This window comes from Salvelinus fontinalis, chromosome 24, assembly GCF_029448725.1.
Source record: "Salvelinus fontinalis isolate EN_2023a chromosome 24, ASM2944872v1, whole genome shotgun sequence".
Classification (NCBI taxonomy): Eukaryota; Metazoa; Chordata; class Actinopteri; order Salmoniformes; family Salmonidae; genus Salvelinus; species Salvelinus fontinalis.
The window spans coordinates 25023426-25050601 of NC_074688.1; the positions used below are offsets into that span (position 1 = coordinate 25023426).

At 40.9% G+C, this 27176-nt stretch overlaps 2 protein-coding genes across 4 annotated transcripts; both read left to right on the plus strand.

Annotated features, from left to right (window-relative positions):
- Window positions 1-1768: 1768 nt before the first annotated feature.
- On the plus strand, window positions 1769-11327 carry LOC129822214 (TLC domain-containing protein 1-like). Its single transcript, XM_055880300.1, has 5 exons — window positions 1769-1840; window positions 2813-3441; window positions 6505-6587; window positions 7838-7920; window positions 9942-11327. The coding sequence occupies exons 2-5, from the start codon at window positions 3236-3238 to the stop codon at window positions 10341-10343; spliced, it is 774 nt and encodes a 257-aa protein (XP_055736275.1). The 5' UTR covers window positions 1769-1840; window positions 2813-3235; the 3' UTR covers window positions 10344-11327.
- Window positions 11328-17136: 5809 nt separating this feature from the next.
- LOC129822216 (ras-related protein Rab-34-like) lies at window positions 17137-26392 on the plus strand. Of its 3 annotated transcripts, none has more exons than XM_055880302.1 (11): window positions 17137-17620; window positions 23082-23185; window positions 23330-23421; window positions 23564-23629; window positions 23822-23923; window positions 24014-24078; window positions 24210-24261; window positions 24371-24452; window positions 24656-24746; window positions 24911-25018; window positions 25180-26392. In XM_055880302.1, exons 2-11 carry the CDS (start codon window positions 23111-23113, stop codon window positions 25245-25247), a joined length of 801 nt encoding a protein of 266 aa, XP_055736277.1. In that variant the 5' UTR covers window positions 17137-17620; window positions 23082-23110; the 3' UTR covers window positions 25248-26392. The 3 variants fall into 3 exon arrangements, with proteins under 3 accessions (XP_055736277.1, XP_055736278.1, XP_055736276.1); XM_055880303.1 differs by lacking the exon at window positions 17137-17620 and adding an exon at window positions 18002-18092; XM_055880301.1 differs by lacking the exon at window positions 17137-17620 and adding an exon at window positions 18149-18421.
- Window positions 26393-27176: the final 784 nt, after the last annotated feature.

The window sequence follows — 27176 nt, forward strand, 5'->3', positions numbered from 1 at the left end:
AAGACACCTGTCCACAACCTCAAACAGTCACACTCCAAACTCCACTATGGCCAAGACCAACGAGCTGTCAAAGGACACCAGAAACAAAATTGTAGACCTGCACCAGGCTGGGAAGACTGAATCTGCAATAGGTAAGCAGCTTGGTTTGAAGAAATCAACTGTGGGAGCAATTATTAGGAAATGGAAGACAAACAAGACCACTGATAATCTCCCTCGATCTGGGGCTCCACGCAAGATCTCACCCCGTGGGGTCAAAATGATCACAAGAACGGTGAGCAAAAATCCTAGAACCACACAGGGGGACCTAGTGAATGACTTGCAGAGAGCTGGGACCAAAGTAACAAAGCCTACCATCAGTAACACACTACGCCGCCAGGGACTCGAGAGAAAAAAACAATGTTGAATCATGACGTCAGTGATCTTCAGGTAGGAGCTCTAAAGAGGCCCGAGTTCCCGACTTGGAATTCTGAGTTTGATGACTGTTCAAAACGTATTTTCCCAGTCGTAGCTCTTTTTTTCCTGAGTTCCCAGTTGTCTTGAACACGACAGAAGTCATGCTGGATTGACAACATGGCCAATGTATTCAACCTTTTCTGGCCCATCGTGTTGAATGTTTATCCTTTTAAGCTTGGAAAAGAGACCCTTAAACCCAGACTTGGACCACACACCCATTCCACTGAATAGCAGGTTAATGATTGCTTTGCAACGCTTGCAGTTAGACGCTGATTCCTTCCAAACCACTCATAGTTGAATTTGCGATTTCCAACTTCTTGTGTAATGTTTATGTCCAATGGCCGATGAGCACCGATACGTTTTTATTTAATTTCTCTTCATATTGAAAAGGCTTGAAAAGGATTTGCAAGTAGATTGTCAACTTGATTCATGATGATGACTGCTAGCTTGCTAGCTAAGATTTTGAAAGTATGATGTTGGCATGATCAGTCCAATCAAAGCTACGGTAGATATAACGGGATTTGACGTCATTTTATCTGTGGCCAATGACCTTGAGCCTTCTTGGATGGGCACTTCTAATGTAACTATATGGCAGCCCCCAAGGGGCTTGGATTTTCAAGCTTTACCCATAGATTTTGCAGTGACTTAGTGTCCTCATGAGTGACAGAACACTGACCCAATCACGGCACAACTAGAGAACATTACCAACCGCTACACTCCGTATTTTTTGCTGGCTGCCCCACCACCACAGAAAGCGCTGAGCTAGGCTGAAACACCTGCATTTTGGAGCTGCCTTACTCAAGAAAGTAAAAAGAAACCATGATTGTATGCAGCTTTTTTAACTCATTTTCTTTTTAAATTCATTGTTTGCAAACTGATATGTGGCAGATTTATTTCTGTCAATATTCAACCCTAGTTTCAAACCTTGTTTAAGGGACTCATTGTCACATTTTCTCCACTCAACCCTAGACTTAGTTTTCATGTGTCCATGTTGAACTTTGAATCTCTGGGAATGAGCAACATACCAAAATAACATGGAGACTAGACACAACCACATTTTGGCTTAATTAGGGTGCCAGTGTACTAAGGTCTTGAATTCCAAGATTGTAAGGGCTAATGATAACATAATGGGTCTAAGAGAATGGCACTGGCTGCTTTAACTACAATAGCATTATCAATACAAGTGAAATTGCACACACCCTGTCAACAGCAGGTGTGTGCAATTGTATTTAAGGTTGGGGCTTCCATGTAGGCCTGCCTTGTGTATACAATTTTGGCATTTTATACCATTCAGGAATTTCCCCTTCACCTTGTGAAGGTTATTGTATGAAAGGAGGACGAGAGTGGGGGTGTTGTGCTTTAGTTCAAGTTCTGTGGATCAAGATCTGTAAGTATGTTTCAGGTTTGAGTGCCCATACCCTTGAACTATTTATCTATCAAATCCCCACATTACACAGGGTCTGCAACAGCATCATACTTTATATCCTACATATGCATCTTCATAACTTTTATGCATTCCTCCAAATCCCTAATTACATATAGTCTTCATAAAATGACAGGGAAAGCCACTGTTGTTTTGAAGGCATGTTGAGACATTGAACTAATGAATTCAACCACTTAGTATTTGCTTTGTACTGTATGTGGGGGCTTGTAATTGACACATGTGTGACATGTACACACAGGGCTGAATGTAAAAGGCATGTGTTCACTAGGAACCAAATAGGCCAAAAGAAGGGACTAACCTGAACTTGTCCAATAACAAATGCAGATCCCCCCCCCCCCTTAAATGTTTTGCTACGGTTTTCCCTAATGAATACACCCCATGTAGTGGTGTGTTGGTTGAGTGTGCAGGCCCTGGTATGTTGCCACTTCTCCCCCCTCCTCACTTCCCCAACTGGGCCAGAGACCAGCTGTGGGGAGTGTGTGCTCTGTTTATGGAAAAAGTGTAAGGGGGAGCAAGGTAGAGGGGGAGAACAAGACAGTGGTTTATGGAGCAGCACAGTTTCTCACTGAGTGAGGGAGTGTTAGTTGGCTGTTAGGCTAAACAAATTAGTTGATAGATTTGCTCTTCAATTTTAGTTTGATTCAGAGCTGTGCTCTCTGTGGCTACCACCAAACTCAGTCGAAGTTGACAAATGTCTGTGTATCAAACCTCAAATTCACATTTTATACAGCCTGCTCTGTGACGGTGACTATTTCTCCAGAGAAACAACAAAGAACATTGTTTCATAGTAACGATTTAAGTGACAATGTTACACTCTATACCCTGATGTTTTTAGCCCTGTCATATAGTTCAACTTTCTTGTTTGTTTTAAGTAAGATGTGGCCCCTCCTTGATTCTCTGTTTTTTTGGAAGCAGGCCACCCACACCACTCCCTCTCCACCACTCCCCCTTCTCTCTAGTCATAGGCAGACACAAGCAGACTGGTTGAGTGGCAACACACGACGAGAGGGGGGAAAAGATCTGTAGAATTGAATGAGCTGTTTTAAGGGAGCCCTAGCTAGTCTCCCCCTCTGAGCCCGGGAAGTAGTGGAAAATGTGAGAAACGCTGTGCCTATTCTCCGAGTAGTTCTGAAAGGAGCACGAGGGGTAAAGACCACATCTATAAAAACGACTCCCTTCAAACCCCTGGAACTGTGATTGTCCTGAGGAGAACACTCCCCTCACGCATATTCACCAACGGACCGTGGAGGTGTGAGAAGAGCCGTGGAGAGGAGCAGCTGACGCGAAACAGACGAAGCCCAACGAGGAAGAGAGTAAAAAGGAGAGGGGGAGGAGAAGATGGAGGCCTTGCTTCCTGTGTTGCAGCGACACCCTGGACTGTCTGTGTTGGTGTGGGCTCTGATGTTCCGGGTGGCCCACCGACTACTACAGAATCTGCCTGTGCCCAAAGCGGTGGCGGTGGATGACTTCCGCTCCTGGAAGTGGAGGAACCTCTCGGTCTCTATGGTCCACTCCCTCCTGACAGGGACTTGGGCTGTGACCTGGTGAGTCACTCTCTGCACTGGGACACCATTGTTCATTCATAGTGGATCCACATGATGTTGTGTTACGTAGGGTTGTGTGGAGCTGTAACAGTCACTGACAGGGGAGAGGAGGAGAGGGATGAGCATGTTCAGATGGGAAGATGTGAGGGAAATGCCACAGTACAGCCTACCCAATGGCCTTCTCAGGAAACAAATACTTACTGAGCTCTGCGACACTACATAGGCAGCGAGATGTGTTCATTTTATGCTTGTAGTTTAGAGTAGCTGATTAGGGCAGTAAATGTTCCCCTTTGTAGTTAATAACTATCTGTGTCAGGTTATTGCAAATTAGGCAGATATTGAGTCTGCAAATACGGAGCCTTAATCAGATTGTGGAAGTTTAGAGAGCACATCTGTTTTGACATAAGAAAAGTAAAAAATTCTTGAGAATCCACTCAAGTCAATTAGCATAACTAAATTAGTGTCATGCCAAAGACAAAAAAAAAATCCACTCATGAGAATGGTGATGTAGCCCATTTTCAAAGAGAGTAAACTGGAAAAACCTGCTGGCTAGATGACTGTTGTAAAAGCTGTTATGTGAGGTGGGGACTTCTGAAGGACTACAAATCCATCCTCTATTTAGGGCCAGATCGGAGCCATAACATTATGTTACACACACTGTTTTTGTATTACAAGTAGATATACAGTACCAGTCAAAAGTTAGGACACACCTACTCATTCAAGGGTTCTTCTTAATGTTGACTATTTTCTACATTGTAGAATAATAGTGAAGACATCAAAACTATGAAATAACATATGGAATTATGTAGTAAAAAAAAGTGGTGAACAAATCCAAATATATTTTACATTTGTGATTCTTCAAAGTAGCCACCCTTTGCTGAGAGAACTCACTGAACAACATTCATTGGCACCTCCTTCGCGGGGCTGTAATTTAAATGTAGTCATTGCGAACTATTTCAGTCAGAAATGCATCGGCGACATTTAGCTAGCTAGTAAGTTAATGATAAAAACAATAGCAGAACTCGCTCCGGAAGTCATCAACTCGATCAGAAGTAAATTAGAACGTTGGAGGCGGTATAATGCATAGAGCCTATTAACTTATCCTCTGCAGCAGATGTAACTCTGTCTTCGTTTCCTGTGGTGGTCCTCATGAGTGCCAGTTTCATCATAGCGACTGAAATTGAACAAACGTTCAAAGTTCTTGATTTTCAGTATTGACTGACCTTCATGTCTTAAAGTAATGATGCATTGTTGTTTCTCTTTGCTTATTTGAGCTGTTCTTGCCATAATATTGACTTGGTCTTTTACAAAATATCTTCTGTGTACCACCCCTACCTTGGCACAATAGAACTGATTGGCTCAAATACATTGAGAAGGAAAGAAATTCCACAAATTAACTTTTAAGAAGGCACACCTGTTATTTGAAATGCATTCCAGGTGACTACCTCATGAAGCTGGTTGAGCAAATGCCAAGAGTGTGCAAAGCTGTCATCAAGGCAAAGGGTGGCCGCTTTGAAAAATCTCAAATATATATTGATTTAAACTTTTATGGCTGCATCCCTTGTTCTCAATTTCCGCCTGAAGACATACCCTAATCTACCTGCCTATAGCTCAGCCCCAGAGGCAAGGATATGCATATTCTTGGTATCATTTGAATGGAAACATTCTGAAGTTTGTGGAAATGTTAATTGAATGTAGAAGAATATAACACAGTAGATCTGGTGGAAGAAAAGAGAAAGAAAGAACATACGTTTTCTGTTTTTTTATTGTTGTAGCATCATCTTTCACATGTACTAGATTAGCCACACAGTCAGATAGGATGCTGGAGTTTCAGACTGATAATTTCAGGAATGGGTGAGCTACATGACATTTAGCATGAAGTCACCCAGGTGTCCCACACAAGTTGCCCAAATGTACCCAAGTGGTCGAATTGGTGAAATGACCTATAACTATATACAACAGTGCAAATAACTATATACAACATATCAAAAAGCAATTCTAACACACAAAAAAAATTATAAAAACCTTCAGATGTGAATGTGTCAAAACTGTTATGGCGGAAAATGTTTGTTGTTGTTGATCGCTCTTCTCAAACAAAAGCATGGCATTTGTTCTCTGTAATAGCTATTTTAAATCGGAAAACGTAGTTTGATTACCAAGATTCTAATCTTTGAAGGATGTAAGACACTTGCATTTTCAAGAATGTTTAATGTTACGACGTTGTATTTTTATTTAGTCACTCTGAAATTTCCCTGGATGTTGATCCCTGCACGGGGATCGCAGCCAGAAGAGGTTGATTTAACTTTTTTTTGGTTACTACATGATTCCATATGTTATTTTATAGTTTTGATGTCTTCACTATTATTCTACAATGTAGAAAATAGTAAAGATAAAGAACCCTTGAATGAGTAGGTGTCCAGACTTTTGACTGGTAGTTTGTGTGTGTGTGTATATATATATTACACAGTACCTACACTACTTGCATAGCTGACAACACATGCGTACATAGGCAGGCTATACAATTTAGGCTAGTAATAGATGTTTTATAAAGTGAAAGCAGTTATATTCAACAAGCTGCTGTTCATGTAGTTCACTGATTATTGCCATGCACGTGTTCACCCTGACCTGCTAGACATCATCAGGTCATGCATTAACAAGGGAATGTACTGTCTCACCATAGACTTTGCTATAGACCTTGTGAAGGCACCAATCATCTTGTAAAGAAGCAGGAGAATTGCTGTTACCAGATCATGATACTAAGTCTGTGCTTAGTCAGGCTATTCTCTACAGCAGGGTTTACCAAACTTGCTCCTGGGGCCTCCCCTGGTTGCACGTTTTTGTTTTTTGCCCTAGCACTACACAGCTGATTTCAAATAATCAAAGCTTGATGATGAGTTGGTCATTTGAATCAGCTGTGTAGTGCTAGGGCAAAAAACAAAAACGTGCAACCAGGGGAGGCCCCAGGAGCAAGTTTGGTAAACCCTGCTCCACAGTGAGCCCTGTGTCTGAATGAGAGGAACTCAGACTTAACTGTCCATAACCATGTATCCCTGTCCTCTCCAGTGTGATCATTTCGCCTGAGTTGGCAACCAACATTCACTCCTTCTACACGGCCCCGGCCTACATGCTCATCTGCATCTCATCAGGTCAGTCACTACCCCTTTAAGATGGCTGCTAAAATACCTGTATGTGAAAGGGTTAAATAAAGGTAAGCTGGGAAGCCATTAACATTGACCACTAATGGTTTGGGAGAGTGGGGTTCATCGTGGGGAGTCTGTAAACACTTCAACATTTTGTAATAATGGCTTCAGTCTGGCTTGATCAATTTTTATTTTTTTAAGTTAAAAGGCATGGAGTGAATCCTGAGCTTGACCGCTACTTTTGTTCCTAATAATAGCTGGGATATCCTGGAAAAAGAAATACTCTCTGCCCATCTCACCGGGCTCAAATAGGGGATGGGCCACACCTTCGGATTGCTATGGGCACCAAAACGAATCCCCTAAAGACCCAGCAGTCTAAAACCCTGCTGAAAGATGTGATGACGAGATGTGACTAGTGTTGGGTGTTATTATTCCGCGTGTCTCGCATGCATGTGTGCAGGTCTGAGGAGAGCCAGCCTGACAACCGCAAACCTTCCATTCCATTGAGACAGATTGCCATTTATAGAGGTTCACACAACACTCATTTTTGAAATCCAGTCTAAAGCGGTATTCCTGTGTTTTCCTTTCAAGTGTAACACAAATGTCCATGGTGCTGATAATTAGGATGGACTATGCCAGTACGGTCCAATATATTTCTCTCCGCTGATATATGTAGGACAGGGAAGTCCTGGCCATTTTGTTTATGGTACTACTGTTATCAACAATTTAGATGGCCTCATCCGTTGTTTGCACCTTGATAAGTAATCCATAGAAATAGAATCTCAGGCTCTGTTCCAATATCCACACTAGCATAGAATTTGAATGAAGCAATGTATTGGGCATGCATTCAAAGGGGTATGCTGGAATGCACATTGGAACGTGGCCTAAGATTAGATAGCTCTTAGATCAACTTTGTACTAGTATCCCGTGCATATAGCCAAGTTATCGTTACTCGTTGTGTATTTATTATTACGCGTTTTACTTTTCAAATCACATTTTATTGGTCACATACCCACATTTAGCAGATGTTTGTGGGTGTAGTGAAATGCTTGTGTTCCTAGCTCCAACAGTGCAGTACTATCTAACAATACACACATCTAAAAGTAAAACAATGGCATTTTTTTTCTTGGCATTGTTGGGAAGGGCCCATAAGTATGCATTTCACTAAGTCTACTCCTGTTTGTGATGAATACAATTTTATTTAGAATGCTCAAAAGGCCTCAACTGAGGCATTGCTCTTTACTCTCCTTTGACAGGATACTTTGTACAAGATGCAGGTGACATCATTCTAACTAGACATGCAAGAGGATCCTGGGAGTTCTTAATTCATCATGTTCTGGTAAGATAATTTACCTTTTTATTGTTTCAGTTTGTATCTGGTAAGAATTTAAATATGGCCTCTTTTTTAAATATATATATATTTATTTTATTTATTGTTACAGCAGCTACTGCTAGATTGTGTCTGAAGGTTAGATACAGTATTTTAATTCACTGGTTTTGTTTTATGACCTTGTGAAACCAGAATGATTGCTGCGCTCACACTTTGTTTCACTTCAAGTGAAGTGAATTGAAACAATGTGAGCTGTGAAGAAATTTTGCAGATGACATCTTAATATTGAATGGTGCTAAGAGGAATCATACTCCTCCTAGGGGGATTTTACTGTGTCAATAGTGACATTTTAAAGGTGCCACAGTGAGGGCCTATTCTGTAATCTAAATAAATGCTCCTGTATGCCTATCCCTGATTGCAGGCGAACAACACCCACCCTTGTGTGTGGTGGGATGTGTGTTGTGTTGAACACAGGGCATCTTGCAACTGATCTGAGGCACACATTGAGCTGAGCTTCCCTGTGTCTCTGATCAGTCAGTGTACACTATATATACAAAAGTATATGGACACCCCTTCAAAATAGTGGATTCTGCTATTTAAGCCACACATGGCTGACAGGTGTATAAAATCGAGCACACAGCCATGCACTCTCCATAAACAAACATTGGCAGTAGAATAGTCTTACTGAAGAGCTCAGCGATTTTCAACGTGGCACCGTCATAGGATGCCACCTTTCCATCAAGTCAGTTCGTCAAATGTCTGCCCTGCTAGAGCTGCCCCAGTCAACTGTAAGTACTGTTACTGTGAAGTGGAAACGTCTAGGAGCAACAACCACTCACAGAACGGGACCGCCAAGTGATGAAGCTCGTAGCGCGTAAAAATCGTCTGTCCTCGGTTGCAACACTCACTACTGAGTTCCAAACTACCTCTGGAAGCAACGTCAGCACACAAACTGTTCATCGGGAGCTTCATTAAATGGGTTTTCATGGCCTAAGATCACCATGCGCAATGCCATGCGTTGGCTGGAGTGGTGTAAAGCTCGCCACCATTGGACTCTGGAGCAGTGGAAGCACGTTCTCTGGAGTGATGAATCACGCTTCATCATCTGGCAATCCGACGGACAAATCTGGGTTTGCTGGATGCCAGGAGAAGGCTACCTGCCCAAATGCGTAGTGCCAACTGTAAAGTTTGGTGGAGGAGGAATAATGGCCTGGGTGTTTTTTCATGGTTCGGGCTTGCCCCTGATTTCCAGTGAAGGGAAACCTTAATGCTACAGCATACAATGACATTCAGGGCTGGGCAACTCCAGTCCTCAGGGGCCTGATTGTCACACTTTTTCTCCATCCCTAGCAAACAGCTGATTTAATCAAATTGCATTCTAAACTGAAGATCATGATTAGGTGAATTTTGGAGTCAGGTGTATTAGCTGGGGAAAAACTGTGACCCCAATCAGGCCCCCGAGGACTGGGATTGCCCACCCCTGCCAGATGATTCTGTGCTTCAAACTTGTGGCAACAGTTTGGGGAAGGCCCTTTCCTGTTTCAGCATGACAATGCTCCCGTGCACAATGCGAGGTCCATACAGAATGGTTTGTCGATCGGTGTGGAATAACTTGACTGGCCTGCAGTGCCCTGACCTCAACCAGGGTTGAGCAAAGTCCCCGCAGCAAGTCCCCGCAGCAATGTTCCAACATCTAGTGGAAAGCTTTCTCAGAATAGTGGAGGCTGTTGTAGGCGCAAAGGGATCAACTCCATATTAATGCCCATGATTTTGGAATGAGATGTTCGACAAGCAGATGTCCACATACTTTTGGTCATGTAGTATTTGTCCCAATATTCTGACCACTAGTTGGTTGATTAGTGTTTTTTTGGTGATCCATTAATCATACAGTATATTAAATATAAATTGTACATTTTTCCCCAGTTTTACTATTGCAAAGATTACTGTATCCCAATTGCCTTACAGCTGTAAGGCGGCAGAGTGCCGTTGGTATATATTAAATACTTTCTCTCTGTCCTTCCCTTCCTCAGGTGCTCTGGTGCTTCCTGTATTCTCTGTACTCGCACCTCTACGTGGCCGGTGCTGTGGTGGCTCTCTTTGTGGAGGTTAACAGTGTCACCCTGCATTTGAGGCTAATGCTGAAGCTAGCATCACAGCAGTCGTCCCCTCTGTACCAAATCAATAAGTTCCTCAACCTCTTCACCTACATCGTCTTCCGCCTCAGCGCACAGTTCTACCTCACATATTACATCGTCCAGAACTACTCCTGGATGGACAAAGGAGGCTACTTCCTGGTTACCATGACCCTCATGAACACCATGATCCTGATCTACTTTTATCGTCTTCTCCGCGCCGACTTCTTCCCCCGGAGCAGGGCTCACATGGAGCAAAATGGCACCCACAACAACGTCAAAAAGTTCCTCACTGAATGACACCGATAGTGACATGACCATATACCAGATATTGTGTTTGGTGTGTTTGTTCGGTTACACATCTCATCGCATTGTGTCAAGCTGTGACTTCATTATTATTATTATAACAACAAAAAAGCTCTCTCTCAATGGCTCGCGTTGTAGTGAGAGGCGGCCAGGAAAGGATGTGGACAGTGGTACGTGCCCTATAGTGATGATTATGCCCACTGTGGCTGAAGATCTCACACTAACAGGGCAGCATACAGTGAGAGACTGGTCTGTTAACACTGACAGGGATAATCCTACTAAATTACTTCCAGGATACTGTGCCACTTTTGCTTCTGATCATAGCTAATACAATTGTTTAAAATATAGGAATGTACATGATTCATGTGGAATGCTCTTTAACAGAATAACTGCTAACAATCATACATGCATGCATACAGTAGAGAAACAAACTGCCAAGGATAACAGGCACCACCTTGGTTGCTGTACGTTCCACCCCACAAATTCTGTCAGGTGTCACTTAGCAACATAGTTTTATTGAAATTTCCACTAATAGGATTTTGTAAACATACTATAGTACAATCAATATCTTACACTAACAAACTGTCAGACAATACATCTGTTTTACTTTCATTCTTCACTGTTTTGTCTCAAAAGGTCAACACCAATACATGGGTGACAAGCATTCTTACAACAGCGACCATTCATTCCATAAATCTAACGTAGTGAAATGCATGTATCCCCTGGAAAGTAGCTGAATGTACAGCCAGGTCAATTTGTATTTATTTATTAAGGTTACAAGAATTGCTTCTCTTCAAATTATTTATCAAAGTGAATCAAACCGAAACGGATGGGTTAGCCTTGAGTCTTGGTAAGCCATAATAGTGCCTCTAGCGCAGTTCCTTCTCAACAATCTTCCCTGGATAGCCCCCACAGTATGTCTATAGATGGTGTTGGGGAAGCTACTTTGAAAATAAACGCAGCAAAAAAAGAAGCGTCTTCTCACTGTCGACTGCGTTTATTTTCAGCAAACTTAACATGTGTAAATATTTGTATGAACATAACAAGATTCAACAACTGAGACATAAACTGAACAGGTTCCACAGACATGTGACAAACAGAAATGGAATAATGTGTCCCTGAACAAAGGGGGGGGGGTGGTCAAAAGTAACAGTCAGTATCTGGTGTCGCCACCAGCTGCATTAAGTATTGAAGTGCATCTCCTCATGGACTGCACCAGATTTGCCAGATCTTGCTGTTTTTAAAAATAATATATTTCACCTTTATTTAACCATGAAGGCCAGTTAAGAACAAGTTCTCATTTACAACTTCGACCTGGCCAAGATAAAGCAAAGCAGTGCGACCAAAAACAACACAGTTACACATGGGATAAAGAAATGTACAGTCAATAACACAATAGAAAAATATATGTACAGTGTGTGCAAATGTAGTAAGATTAGGGACGTAAGGCAATAAATAGGCCATAGTGGTGAAATAATTACAATTTAGCATTAACACTGGAGTGAGAGATGTACAAGTAGAAATACTGGAGTGCAAAAGAGCTAAAAAACAATATGGGGATGAGGTAGTTGGGTGTGCTATTTACAGATGAGCTGTGTACAGTGATTGGTAAGCTGCTCTGGCAGCTGATGCTTAAGGTTAGAGAGGGAGATAAGGCTTCAGTGATTTTTTTGTTGTTGTTGCAATTCGTTCCAGTCATTGGCAGCAGAGAACTGGAAGGAAAGAAGGCCAAATTAGGTGCTGGCTTTGGGGATGACCAGTGAAATATACCTGCTGGAGCGTGTGCTATGGGTGGGTGTTGCTATGGTGACCAGTGAGCTAAGGCGGGGCTTTACCTAGCAAAGACCTATAGATGACCTGGAGCCAGTGGGTTTGGCAACGAATATGAAGCGAGGGCCAGCCAAAGAGAGCATACAGGTCGCAGTGGTGGGTAGTATATGTGGCTTTGGTGACAAAACGAAAGGCACTGTGATAGACTGCATCCAATTTGCTGAGTAGAGTGTTGGAGGCTATTTTGTAAATGACATCGCCGAAGTCCAGGATCGGTAGGATAGTCAGTTTTACGAGGGTATGTTTGGCAGCATGAGTGAAGGATGCTTTGTTGCGAAATAGGAAGCCAATTCTAGATTTAATTTTGGATTGGAGATGCTTAATGTGAGTCGAAGGAGAGTTTACAGTCTAACCAGACACATAGAATATGTGGACAACTACAAATACCTAAGTCAGAAGCGTCCAGAGTACTGATGCTGGACGGGCGGGCAGGTGTGGGCAGCAATCGGTTGAAGAATATGCATTTAGTTTTACTTTCATTTAAAAGCAGTTGGAGGCCACGGAAGGAGTGTTGTATGGCATTGAAGCTCGTCTGGAGGTTAGTTAACAGTGTCCAAAGAAGGGCCAGAAGTATACAGAATGGTGTCGTCTACGTAGAGGTGGATGAGAGAATCATCAGCAGCAAGAGCGACATCATTGATGTATACAGAGAAGAGAGTCGGCCCGAGAACTGAACCCTGTGGCACCCCCATAGAGACTGCCAGAGGTCCGGACAACAGGCCCTCCGATTTGACACACTGAACTCTATCTGAGAAGTAGTTGGTGAACCAGGCGAGGCAGTCATTTGAGAAACCAAGGCTGTTGAGTCTGCTGATAAGAATGTGGTGATTGACAGAGTCGAAAGCCTTGGCCAGGTCGATGAATACAGCTGCACAGTATTGTCTCTTATCGATGGCAGTTATGATATCGTTTAGGACCTTGAGCGTGGCTGAGGTGCACCCATGATCAGCTCAGAAACCAGATTGCATAGCGGAGAAGTTACGGTGGGATTCGAAATGGTCGGTGATCTGTTTGTTAACTTGGCTTCCGAAGACCTTAGAAAGGCAGGGTAGGATAGATATAGGTCTGTAGCAGTTTGGGTCTAGTGTCTCCCCCTTTGAAGAGGGGGATGACCGCAGCAGCTTTCCAATCTTTGGGGATCTCAGACGATACGAGAGGTTGAACAGGCTAGTAATAGGGGTTGCAACAATTTCAGCGGATACTTTTAGAAAGAGAGGGTCCAGATTGTCTAGCCCTGCTGATTTGTAGGGGTCCAGATTTTGCAGCTCTTTCAGAACATTAGCAATTTAGGTGAAGGAGAAATGGGGGAGGCTTGGGAAAGTTGCTGTGGGGGTGCAGGGCTGTTGACCAGGGTAGGGGTAGCCAGGTGGAAAGCATGGCCAGCAGTAGAGAGATGCTTATTGAAATTCTCAATTATCGTGGATTTATCGGTGGTGACAGTGTTTCCTAACCTCAGTGTAGCGGGCAGCTGGGAGGAGGTGTTCTTATTCTCCATGGACTTTACAGTGTACCAGAACTTTTGGAGTTTGTGCTACAGGAGGCAAATTTCTGCTTGAAAAAGCTAGCCTTTGCTTTCCTAACTGCCTGTGTATATTGGTTCCTAACTTCCCAGAAAAGTTGCATATCGCGGGAGCTGTTCGATGCTAATGCAGTAAGCCACAGGATGTTTTTGTGCTGGTCAAGGCCAGTCAGGTCTGCAGTGAACCAAGGGCTATATCTATTCCTGGTTAAATTTTTGGGGGAATGGCGCATGCTTATTTAAGATGGTGAGGAAAGCACTTTTAAAGAATAACCAGGCATCCTCTACTGACGGAATGAGATCAAAATCCTTCCAGGATACCCGGGCCAGGTATCCTTCGACGATAAATGCGAATCCGACCATCACCCCTGGTGAGACAAATCACGACTCGTCAGTGAAGAGCACTTTTTGCCAGTTCTGTCTGATCCAGAAACGGTGGGTTTGTGCCCATAGGCGACGTTGTTGCTGATGATGTCTGGTGAGGACCTGCCTTACAACAGGCCTACAAGCCCTCAGTCCAGCCTCTCTCAGCCTATTGTGGACAGTCTGAGCACTGATTCTGCGTTCCTAGTGTAACTCGGGGAGTTGTTGTTGCCATCCTGTACCTGTCCCGCAGGTGTGATGCATTGTCCTGTGCAGGTGTTGTTACACGTAGTCTGCCACTGCGAGGATGATCAGCTGTCCGTCCTGTAGCGCTGTCTTATGCATCTCACAGTACAGACATTGCAATTGATTGCCCTGGCCACATCTGCAGTCCTCATGCGTCCTTGCAGCATGCCTAAGGCACGTTCACGCAGATGAGCAGGAACCCTGGGCATCTTTCTTTTGGTGTTGTTCAGAATCCGTAGAAAGGCCTCTAGTGTCCTAAGTTTTCATAACTGTGACCTTAATTGCCTACCGTCTGTAAGCTGTTAGTGTCTTAACGACCGTTCCACAGGTGCATGTTCATTAAATGTTTATGGTTCATTGAACAAGCATGGGAAACAGTGTTTAAACCTTTTACAATGAAGATGTGTGAAGTTATTTGGATTTTTACGAATTATCTTTGAAAGACAGGGTCCAGAAAAAGGGGCATTTTCCATTTTTGCTGAGTTTAGTTTACCAAGCTACCAATTTCTTCACACGGGAAGAAGTTAAGGTGCAATAAAGCCACCCTTAAGAAAAATATAGTTTACGTAATTAAAGTTACTTTAGCAAATAAATTATAAACTACTTTTTCAAGGTTAACACAACTTTAATCTAAACTACTTTGTAGAAACATTGTAAATCTGATATGACGTAGACTACAAATTGCAAGAACCGATCACTTTGGGGTCATATGGAAACAATGTGTAATTTAGCTTATTAAACACGTTTCAAGTGTGAATGGCCGTGCTACTGCTCCAGTTTCAACTGTTTTGCCTGCGGCTATGGAACCCTGACCTGTTCACCGGACGTACTACCTGTCCCAGACCTGCTGTTTTCAACTCTCTAGAGACAGCAGGAGCGTTAGAGGTGCTGACCTGTTGCACCCTCGACAACTACTGTGATTATTATTATTATTTGACCATGCTGGTCATTTATGAACATTTGAACATCTTGGCCATGTTCTGTTATAATTTCCACCCGGCACAGCCAGAAGAGGACTGGCCACCCCTCATAGCCTGGTTCCTCTCTAGGTTACTTCCTAGGTTTTGGACTTTCTAGGGAGTTTTTCCTAGCCACCGTGCTTCTACACCTGCATTGCTTGCTGTTTGGGGTTTTAGGCTGGGTTCTGTACAGCACTTTGAGATATCAGCTGATCTAAGAAGGGCTATATAAATACATTTGATTTGATTTGAATGAGGCAGGTCTGATGCCAAAAAAAGACAGGAAATGATTGCCTACTTCACCCATCTTTTATTTTTTCAAATAAAAGTGGTGTGCAGTTCCAGGAGTTAGCTACACCACTACATGGCAAAAAAAGTAACAAACTACTGAAAACACTACAAAGATTTGACTTTAGTTCAACTACCACCAAGCTACTGCAAAATATAATAAAATTACTAGTTGAACTACATAGATAGTTCACTACTCCCCAACACTGTATATATGTGACGCTGGACTGAATGATGTGGACAGAAATCTCTGTAAAACAACTGTATACAATAAACGGTCGGTGCCTTGTTTTGAAGAGCTATACGGGCTCTTGCCAAATATACTTTACATTTTGCATGAATTTTTTTGTTAAGTTTTGGTTCCATAAGCTGAAATAAGAGATCCCTGAAATATGCACAAAAAGCTTACTTCTCTCCAATTTTGTGTGCACATTTGTTTACATTCCTGTTAGTTGGCATTTATCCTTTTGCCAAAATATGCCACACCTGTCAGGTGGATGGATTATCAAGAAATAGATTAAACCGCATGATCTTTACAAAGGTGCACCTTGTGCTGGCAATAAAAGACAACTCTAAAATGTGCAGTTTTGTATCACAGTACTGCCACAGATGTCTCAAGTTTTGATGGAGTGTGCAATTGGCATGCTGACTGCAGGAATGTCCCCCAGAGCTATTGCCAGAGGATTGGATGTTAATTTCGCCTCCAACATCGTTTTGGAGAATTTGGCAGTACGTCCAACTGGCTTCACAACCACAGACCATGTGTAACCACGCCAGCCCAGGACCTTCACATCCAGCTTCTTCACCTGCTGGATCGTCTGAGACCAGCCGGACAGCTGATGAAACAGGAGTATTTTTGTCTGTAATAAAGCCCTTTTGTGGGGAAAAACTCATTCTGATTGGCTGGACCTGGCTCCAGCCGAGGGCAGGCCCACCCATGGCTGTGCCCCTGCCCAGTCATGTGAAATCCATAGATTAGGGCCAAATTAATTTATTTCAATTGACTGATTTCCTTATTAACTGTAACTCAGTAAAATCATTGAAATTGTTGCATGTTGTGTTTTATATTTTTATTCTGTATAGTAAAAAAAAAAATACATATTACTGTAAAAAGTAAAATATACCTTAACATATAATAAATTATAAAGCAATTGCTTGACTCGAAGATGACATCTCTGATTTTAACAATTTGATTTGATGTGCCTTATTAAAGCTCTTTAAAAGCCTTTTGTTTGTTGAACGCAACTTCATGATCTGTTGAACAAATAAAGACCATTAGTTAAGGAAGGAAAACATTGTTTAACTGTTTTGAATTATAGTCCAATTGCGTAAAGATAAAACATTTAATGGATCTATGCCGCCCTCTAGAGCTGTTTTGTGTAAACTAAAGAGATTATTGATGCTGGTGCATATGCAAGACGAATATACCACCTCCAGAAAAGAAGCAACAAAACATACTGTATTTTGCAAGATGTGGAGTTAAAACCCTGCCTAATTGTAATTTTCCGTTGGCTACTACTGGTAAGACACCCGACACTATGTATCCACGAGACAGGAAGTGTCGATGAGCAAATAAATAGAAAAAGTGGCAAAGCAACATGGGCCTGTAGTAAATATCAAAGGACAGAGAACCCAGCGTTCTATCACAGGAATATGACGCCAATGGCTATAATGTTGCATTGTAGCCTACAAGATTTTGTATAATGAACAATGTTGCCACAAATTAGAAAATAAATGCGTGTTTGGGCTACATTGTGTCCAATGATATCTGCCGCCAGGGGGAGTCGACTCTCAAGGACTTTATTTCCCAAATTCCAATGAGAACCTGGAGCTAAATCAGAGGTCCGACTAAAAACCTAAATAATTTGCAGACTACGTTATTTCCCACTCACTTCCGTAGGTCTGGTTTATTTGGTGTGAACGAATACGGTGGGCTTTTTGGAAAGATTCGGATTAATTTATGTAAAACCTCAAATCTTGAAACCAAACTAAAAGTCAAAGCTTTTCTTTATTGACTGAAAGGTTACGCTGCGTGACGAAAAAACTCCATCCTGTCCCGTTCCAAGGTATGTAGCTCCAGTGACATCCCAGCATTGACTCCGTTTGTTAGCAGCTTTTATTTTTCCTTTGTAGACAACTTCGGTTTTTATTAAGCCATTTTGGGAGATCATGTTTCAATGTGTCCACATGTTTTGGTTCTTGAAGAGGCTAGTGTTGCTTCTTATCATGTGAATTATGATTAAGCATGATTACAATTATAAAGAGCAACAATACTTTTTTACAATCTATTAACGGTTCAATATGAATTAGCTATATTATTGTAAACAGTTTACAGGCATTAATTTTCTTTGTGAACAGAACAATAGGATTAAAATAGATTAGTGGATAATCTCCAGAACAGACGAGTTACTGGCCACTGACTCAGGCTAATCAAATCAAAGTGTATTTGTCACGTGCGCCGGTGTAGACACTTTACAGTGAAATGCTTACTTACAGGCTCTAACAAATAGTGCAAAAAAGGTATTAGGTGAACAATAGGTAAGTAAAAAGACAGTGAAAAATAACAGTAGCGAGGCTACATACAAGACACCGGTTAGTCAGGCTGATTGAGGTAGTATGTACATGTAGATATGGTTAAAGTGGCTATGCATATATGATGAACAGAGAGTAGCATTAGCGTAAAATTGTAATCAGTCAATTGTAATCGTGTAGTGGTGCGTCATCCCACACGTTGCATAGGCTACTCTTGCTCATAATTGTCATGTTACAAAACCCAGTGCTTAATTTGAGCCGAATCCTGCCGGAACATGATCCGGAACCTCTCAGTTTTGGACTGTTTCGTTCCGGAACCTATTTGCCACGATCCGGTAATCTCGCGGCATGAAACATCATTTTCACTGTTTGCAATGTTTAAATTCGAATAAAAGCGATCAGAGTTAATTCGTGTTGCCGCCTCTGTAATTATCATTCATCATTTATTTCCTTGTAGAAACATAGCTATGGGAAGGGTGCTTCATCATTTATTTCCTCGTAGAAACATAGCTATGGGAAGGGTGCTTCATCATTTATTTCCTTGTAGAAACATAGCTATGGGAAGGGTGCTTCATCATTTATTTCCTTGTAGAAACATAGCTATGGGAAGGGTGCTTCATCATTTATTTCCTTGTAGAAACATAGCTATGGGAAGGGTGCTTCATCATTTATTTCCTTATAGAAACATCGCTATGGGAAGGGCGCTTCATCATTTATTTCCTTATAGAAACATCGCTATGGGAAGGGTGCTTCATCATTTATTTCCTTGTAGAAACATAGCTATGGGAAGGGTGCTTCATCATTTATTTCCTTATAGAAACATAGCTATGGGAAGGGTGCTTCATCATTTATTTCCTTGTAGAAACATAGCTATGGGAAGGGTGCTTCATCATTTATTTCCATATAGAAACATCGCTATGGGAAGGGTGCTTCATCATTTATTTCCTTATAGAAACATAGCTATGGGAAGGGTGCTTCATCATTTATTTCCTTGTAGAAACATAGCTATGGGAAGGGTGCTTCATCATTTATTTCCATATAGAAACATAGCTATGGGAAGGGTGCTTCATCATTTATTTCCTTGTAGAAACATAGCTATGGGAAGGGTGCTTCATCATTTATTTCCATATAGAAACATAGCTATGGGAAGGGTGCTTCATCATTTATTTCCTTGTAGAAACATAGCTATGGGAAGGGTGCTTCATCATTTATTTCCTTGTAGAAACATAGCTATGGGAAGGGTGCTTCATCATTTATTTCCATATAGAAACATAGCTATGGGAAGGGTGCTTCATCATTTATTTCCTTGTAGAAACATAGCTATGGGAAGGGTGCTTCATCATTTATTTCCTTATAGAAACATCGCTATGGGAAGGGTGCTTCATCATTTATTTCCATATAGAAACATAGCTATGGGAAGGGTGCTTCATCATTTATTTCCTTGTAGAAACATAGCTATGGGAAGGGTGCTTCATCATTTATTTCCATATAGAAACATCGCTATGGGAAGGGTGCTTCATCATTTATTTCCTTGTAGAAACATAGCTATGGGAAGGGTGCTTCATCATTTATTTCCTTATAGAAACATAGCTATGGGAAGGGTGCTTCATCATTTATTTCCATATAGAAACATAGCTATGGGAAGGGTGCTTCATCATTTATTTCCTTGTAGAAACATAGCTATGGGAAGGGTGCTTCATCATTTATTTCCTTATAGAAACATAGCTATGGGAAGGGTGCTTCATCATTTATTTCCTTGTAGAAACATAGCTATGGGAAGGGTGCTTCATCATTTATTTCCTTATAGAAACATCGCTATGGGAAGGGTGCTTCATCATTTATTTCCTTGTAGAAACATAGCTATGGGAAGGGTGCTTCATCATTTATTTCCATATAGAAACATCGCTATGGGAAGGGTGCTTCATCATTTATTTCCTTATAGAAACATAGCTATGGGAAGGGTGCTTCATCATTTATTTCCATATAGAAACATAGCTATGGGAAGGGTGCTTCATCATTTATTTCCATATAGAAACATAGCTATGGGAAGGGTGCTTCATCATTTATTTCCATATAGAAACATAGCTATGGGAAGGGTGCTTCATCATTTATTTCCATATAGAAACATAGCTATGGGAAGGGTGCTTCATCATTTATTTCCATATAGAAACATAGCTATGGGAAGGGTGCTTCATCATTTATTTCCATATAGAAACATAGCTATGGGAAGGGTGCTTCATCATTTATTTCCATATAGAAACATAGCTATGGGAAGGGTGCTTCATCATTTATTTCCATATAGAAACATAGCTATGGGAAGGGTGCTTCATCATTTATTTCCATATAGAAACATAGCTATGGGAAGGGTGCTTCATCATTTATTTCCATATAGAAACATAGCTATGGGAAGGGTGCTTCATCATTTATTTCCATATAGAAACATAGCTATGGGAAGGGTGCTTCATCATTTATTTCCTTATAGAAACATAGCTATGGGAAGGGTGCTTCATCATTTATTTCCATATAGAAACATAGCTATGGGAAGGGTGCTTCATCATTTATTTCCATATAGAAACATAGCTATGGGAAGGGTGCTTCATCATTTATTTCCATATAGAAACATAGCTATGGGAAGGGTGCTTCATCATTTATTTCCATATAGAAACATAGCTATGGGAAGGGTGCTTCATCATTTATTTCCATATAGAAACATAGCTATGGGAAGGGTGCTTCATCATTTATTTCCATATAGAAACATAGCTATGGGAAGGGTGCTTCATCATTTATTTCCATATAGAAACATAGCTATGGGAAGGGTGCTTCATCATTTATTTCCATATAGAAACATAGCTATGGGAAGGGTGCTTCATCATTTATTTCCTTATAGAAACATAGCTATGGGAAGGGTGCTTCATCATTTATTTCCATATAGAAACATAGCTATGGGAAGGGTGCTTCATCATTTATTTCCATATAGAAACATAGCTATGGGAAGGAAGGGCGCTGGTGGTGCTGCAGCACATCAGATAAATTGAAATACATTTGCCAACATTATAGAAATACATTTGCCAACATTATAGAATTACTGCCGTATGTTGAGAAATAAATTAAATAATTCAGAATACTACACCAGGAGTAGGCCTATAATTTAGCCAAGGGGATCAATAGCTTCTTTTTTTATAGCCTAGCTGTGGATTGTGTGTAGTCCAATCACAAGGCATTGCCTACAGTCGGGAATGCGTGGCAAATCTGTCAGTGAACAGCATGCATTTGCAATATTTCAAATACTGAGCAAAAATATAAACGCAACATGTAAGGTGTTGGTCCCATGTTTCATGAGCTGAAATAAAAGATCACAGACATTTTCGATATGAATATGATTTATCTCAAAATTTGTTTACATCCCTGTTAGTGAGCATTTCTCCTTTGCCAAGATAATCCAGCCACCTGACATATGTGGCATATCAAGAAGCGGATTAAACAGCATGATCATTACCCAGGTGCACCTTGTGCTGGGGACAATAAAAGGCCACTCTAAAATGTGCAGTTTTGTCATACAGCACAATGCCACAGAAGTCTCAAGTTTTGAGGGAGCGTGCAATTGTCCTGCTAACAGCAGGAATATCCACCAGAGCTGTTACCAGAGAATTGAATGTTAACTTCTGTACCATAATGTCGTTACAGAGAATTTGGCAGTACATCCAACTGGCCTCACAACCGCAGACCACGTATACACGGGGCTCCCGAGTGGCGCAGCGGTCTAAGGCACTGCATCTCAGTGCTAGAGGTGTCACTACAGACCCTGGTTCAATTCCAGGATTTATCACAACCGGCCGTGATTGGGAGTCCCATAGGGCGGCGCACAATTGGCTCAGTGTCTTCTGGGTTAGGGTTTGACCGGGATAGGCCATCATTGTAAATAAGAATTTGTTCTTAACTGATTTTCCTTGTTAAATAAAGGTAAAATAAAAATAACCACGCCAGTCCAGGACCTCCACATCCGGCTTCTTCACCTGTCTGAGACCAGCCACCCAGACAGCTGATGAAACGGAGGAGTATTTCTGTCTGTAATAAATCCTGTTTGTGGGGGAAAACTAATTCTGATAGACTGGGCCTGGCTCCCAAGTGGATGGACCTATGTCCACCCATGGCTACGCCCCTGCCCAGTCATATAAAATCCATAGATTAGGGCCTAATGAATATATTAAAATTTACTAATTTCCTTATATGAAATGTAATTCAGTAAAATCGGTGAAATTGTTGCATTTATATTTCTGTTCAGTATAGAATTGTGGGATAGCACAGGTTGGAAAGCAAATGGCTCCTGCTGAAACAAAATTACTTATCTGTAGGCTAAGAAAATATTTGATCAACTTCTAAATAGGCCTAACAGCAAACAGCATTGTTTTTCCAAACTAAAACGAGAGAGAGAGAGGGTTTTGGCATGAGCGCATCGGCCATCGCCGGTGAGTGAGCTGCGTATTGATGGGTGAGTCAGTGAAGCTGGAAAGCTTTTTTAGGACTATAATTTCCCCCTCATTGTACAATATGTGTGTCACCTCCACACCTAGGCCTAGTCTATTGATGGATTCAAGACAAGGTCATTTTTAAGGATCTTACATTCTCAGTTTGTCAGTGTCAAAGTAGTGTGAAATTTTAATCATTTGTGCGGTATTAAAAAAGATTCAACTTAAGTCTCCTGTCACATAAAATGACATAAATTTGCATGAAATGTGTTTATATAAGGCCACATTTTTCCCGGACACTAGACTACAAAAAATAAATCTACTGCTCTAGGCTAGACCACTATGCAAATGCGATGATATGCAGGCAATGCTTTATTATAAAGGTGATTTTCTGGTACTTCAGAGCTCCCGAAGTCACCCCGCTCTCACTTTCACTTTCTGTTCCGGCACCTCCCGATTGACAAATTAAGCACTGACAAAACCTAAGTCTCTCTCTCCCCCCTCCACTTATTCATTCTGTACCCTGTAGGTCCCTCTGATGACTGTTATCTTGGCCTAATGTCTGTCCGAGTGCCATCCATGAGTGTGCTGCCTCCTGTTCGAAGGGACCGCGTCATTGCCCAGCTTCCTCAGGTAAGCATCATACAGTACATGCTAGCAGTCAAACAGTCATTTGAATGTGTTACCCTATCTGGGCTTGCAAACCTAGTTCCTTTGCCCTGTAGGCTGCTTAGGCCACCAATCTCATAAAGCTGTGTTTATTATGTTCTAATCTAGTGTTACAGTAAGAAGGCTGCTGTGCAAACTAAAGAAGAGTTCAACTTCAAAGTGAAGACTGCCTGCCAGGAGCAACGCACTGGCACAGTAGGGTGGGTAGCCAACAAAACCTTTTCATGTTCAATATATACAGATAGTTCCCATATGGCATTATGGGGATGAGTGTGGTATGTTGTCTCATTGTGATCTTTGATTGTCTCTCTGTCTGTGGCACCTCCGATTTTAAACCAGTAGGTTTAAAATCGCTAAGGTCATAGTGGTTGGTGACCTGGCCGTGGGAAAAACCTGTCTGATTAATAGGTAAGCAAAATGTGGATATTCCTGGTGCGTAGTACTTGATTGCAGTATCAGTCAACTGGGTCGTTTTGGTGAATTAATAACCAGATGGAATGCAGTGCATACACCAAACTGGAATACTGTCGGTTGTGGGTTTTTTTATAGGTTGTTTGCAAGTAGATTTATCGGATTTTTCTAATCATTTACGCTTTTTAGGTTTTGCAAGGATGCATTTGACAAGAACTACAAGGCGACCATTGGTGTTGACTTTGAGGTGGAGCGGTTTGAAGTGTTGGGGGTGCCTTTCAGCTTACAGTTGTGAGTCTCACTCTACTGGTGTGTTCTACAGTATTAATCACCAGAGCTAATCTGTGTCCCTTCACTCACCAATATCTCTCTCCTCTACAGATGGGACACTGCAGGGCAGGAGAGGTTCAAGTGTATTGCCTCCACATACTACAGGGGAGCTCAGAGTAAGGAAATTTTCTCTTTGAACAGTTTTTGTTTCCATATAATTCATTACAACCTAAAACGTGTTGCCATGTTCTTAGGGACAGATTTGATGATGTTTGAGTTTACTAATGAAGTTAATTCTGTTTTCCAGCGATTATTATTGTGTTTGATGTAAATGATGTGGCATCTTTGGGCCATGCAAGGTAAAATACATTAGATTCAACTGACATGAGTATGAATATACATTTCAGCTGCACGTGTGCTCTGTAAATTCCACTTAACATATTTGAATGTCGCTATGTTTATCCACAGGCAGTGGCTTGAAGATGCCTTGAAGGAGAATGATCCTACCAATGTCCAGCTTTTCCTGGTGGGCACAAAGAAAGACCTGAGTGTATGTATTCACTCTTTTTATATACAATCTGCAGAAGCACAATTGATCCGTTTTCTCCGCTCATGTCAACTTCCAGAAGTCGAAGTTCAGACTATATACTGGATACTAAAAATTCATGGAATACTGTATATTATTATTATAATAATAATAATATGTTTTGTATATCTATTGTTTTTCCCCTCTTCTCTCTGTTATTTTCTCAGTCTCCTGCTCAGTACTCTCAAATTGAACAGGATGCCATCAAACTGGCTGAGGAAATCAAAGCAGAGTATTGGGCCTTGTCATCATTGACTGGTTGGTGGGCTAATATATCAGATCAATGTTGAGACTGGTAGCAATAAGACAGGATGCAGCTTACTTGTTTGTAAGATGGTATTATAATTTGTGTTAACTAATTGTCTAAACATCTGAAGAAGAAATGTGACTTAATGTTTTTTCCCCTCCTGTTCTTGTTGTAGGGGAAAATGTGAGGGAGTTTTTCTTCCGTGTTGCATCGTTGGCATTTGAGGTCAATGTTCTGGCAGAGATAGAGAAGAGTGGATCAAGACACATTGGGGACGTTATCAGTGAGTGCACAGCTGTGCACTGTTAAAATATGGCACCATGCATTATGTAATCAGAATAACATCAGTTCTCTTGCCACGTTAACCCTAACTAGGTTACTTGTATGAGTAACATAAGAAACACATAAGAGCCTTTTTTCATGCGAGTTTCTTGTTTGTTTCAGAAATTAACAGTAATTCAAACAATCTGTATGCAACATCAAAGAAGAAACAGTCAAACTGTTGTCAATGAAGACAAAACACATGACTACTACAGTAAAAAGGTACCAAAGCAAAAAGCATAATTTCTTCAGAAGAGAAACTGAGAACCCATGACCACTCCCAGAGACATGGAATTTGCAGTGAGGCAGGACAGAGACTTTTGCCTTCACAGACATTTGATTTTAATTTCTGCTGGCCCGGAAAGAACAGCTTTGTGGTTGGATGTGGATTCCTGTGGTGCTTGGCTTATTTTTGACTATCCAGAGTTTCGGATAGAATTTCCTCTGTGTCATTGTACTCCATACTGTACAATTCCAGTTTTTGAGTCCTGACAGATTGTGATGGAGGTACTGCTTTAATAGCTATGGAGTATGGACAATCATGCATGTCTTCAAATAGCCAATATGGATATTTTTAAGACACTCCACCATTAGATTGTTTACAGCGTTGTTTTGTTTAGTGTTGTTTCCATGCGACATGTTTTTTGCACAATTTGTAACTATTGCATAGATTAAAACTCATGACTCCTTCCTGGGATGTTATATTATGCTAGCTAAGGAGTATGATTACATAGTCCTATTTTTAACAGCACAACTGCATTCATACAGTATGAGAGATGTGTATTAGTCAGATGTACCTCGCCTACGCTAGATAGATACAATAATATAACTGAGAATTATTGATTTATAATGATGTGCGATATTTGAATGACTGATCTTATATTATCCCTCTAGTTGAATACCATAATCAGAGTGAAAAGTGCATACATATGTCTAGTTTTCCTTTTAGACAAAGATTATTTAAGTAATTTTTCTAATGTTTAATTGCAGGTGCAAGTTTTAGCTCTATAAAGATACTGTATATCAAAAATGACTAAACTTAGCTCAAAATATAGATGTAAGCTTTACAATCACTGCTCTGTATCAAATCAAACAACTGTTTACTGGTAATAAGACTTTATAATTATAAAACAAATCATTCTAGGTTATTATTGAAAGTTCTATATAGGATGAATCACTAATCTGTTATTAAATTATGCTTAATAACTGTTTGTCATATTAGCCTGGGCCTCTTAATATAAAACAATTATACATACAGTTGATAGTGAAAGTCTACACACCCCTTGTACAGTCTTCAAATTTTGCTGCCTTAAAATTAAATAAATATGTAATGGAATACATTTTTTTTTCTTACAATATCTATCTACACAACCTACTCCACATTTTCAAAGTGAATATATATATATAAGTATATATATTCACTTTGAATATATATATATATATATATATTAAATGACTAAGAAATAAAAAATGAGGATGCATTGATTGTCTACTGTATGTCTTCACACCCCAGAGTTAATACTTGATGGAAGCATCTTTGGCAGCTATTGCAGCTGTGAATAATTTTAAATAAGATTCTATCAACCTTGCACAACTCTTAGGGCAACATATTGCTCAAGCTCAGTAAATGTGGTTGGGAATCATTGATGGACAGCAATATTTGAACATTGTCTTGTTTTTTTTAAAGCAGATTTAAGTCAGGATGGAGACTGGACTATTTAGGAACACTCAACACCTGGAAAGCCATTCTGGTGCATCTTTGGCATTACAATTTGGGTAATTGTTGTTGAATTTTAAAAAATATATATCCCAGGGTTATGTTTTCAGAAGACTGAGGTGGGATTTCCTATAACTTTTTACTTGGACTATGCTCCATAACTTTTTATTTTCATCCTGTCCCCAGTCCCTGCTGGTGACAAGCATACCCATAATATGATGCTGCCACCACAAACCTGTAGTTTCTTCTTCGACCTCTCATCAACAAGCTGTTTCCGCCCACAGGACTGTCGCTACCGACTGGAGTTTTTTAAATAAAGGTTTTCGTACCATTCTCGGTAAAGTCTAGACACTGTTGTGCACGAAAAGCCCAAGAGGCCGGTCGTTTCTGAGATACTGAAACC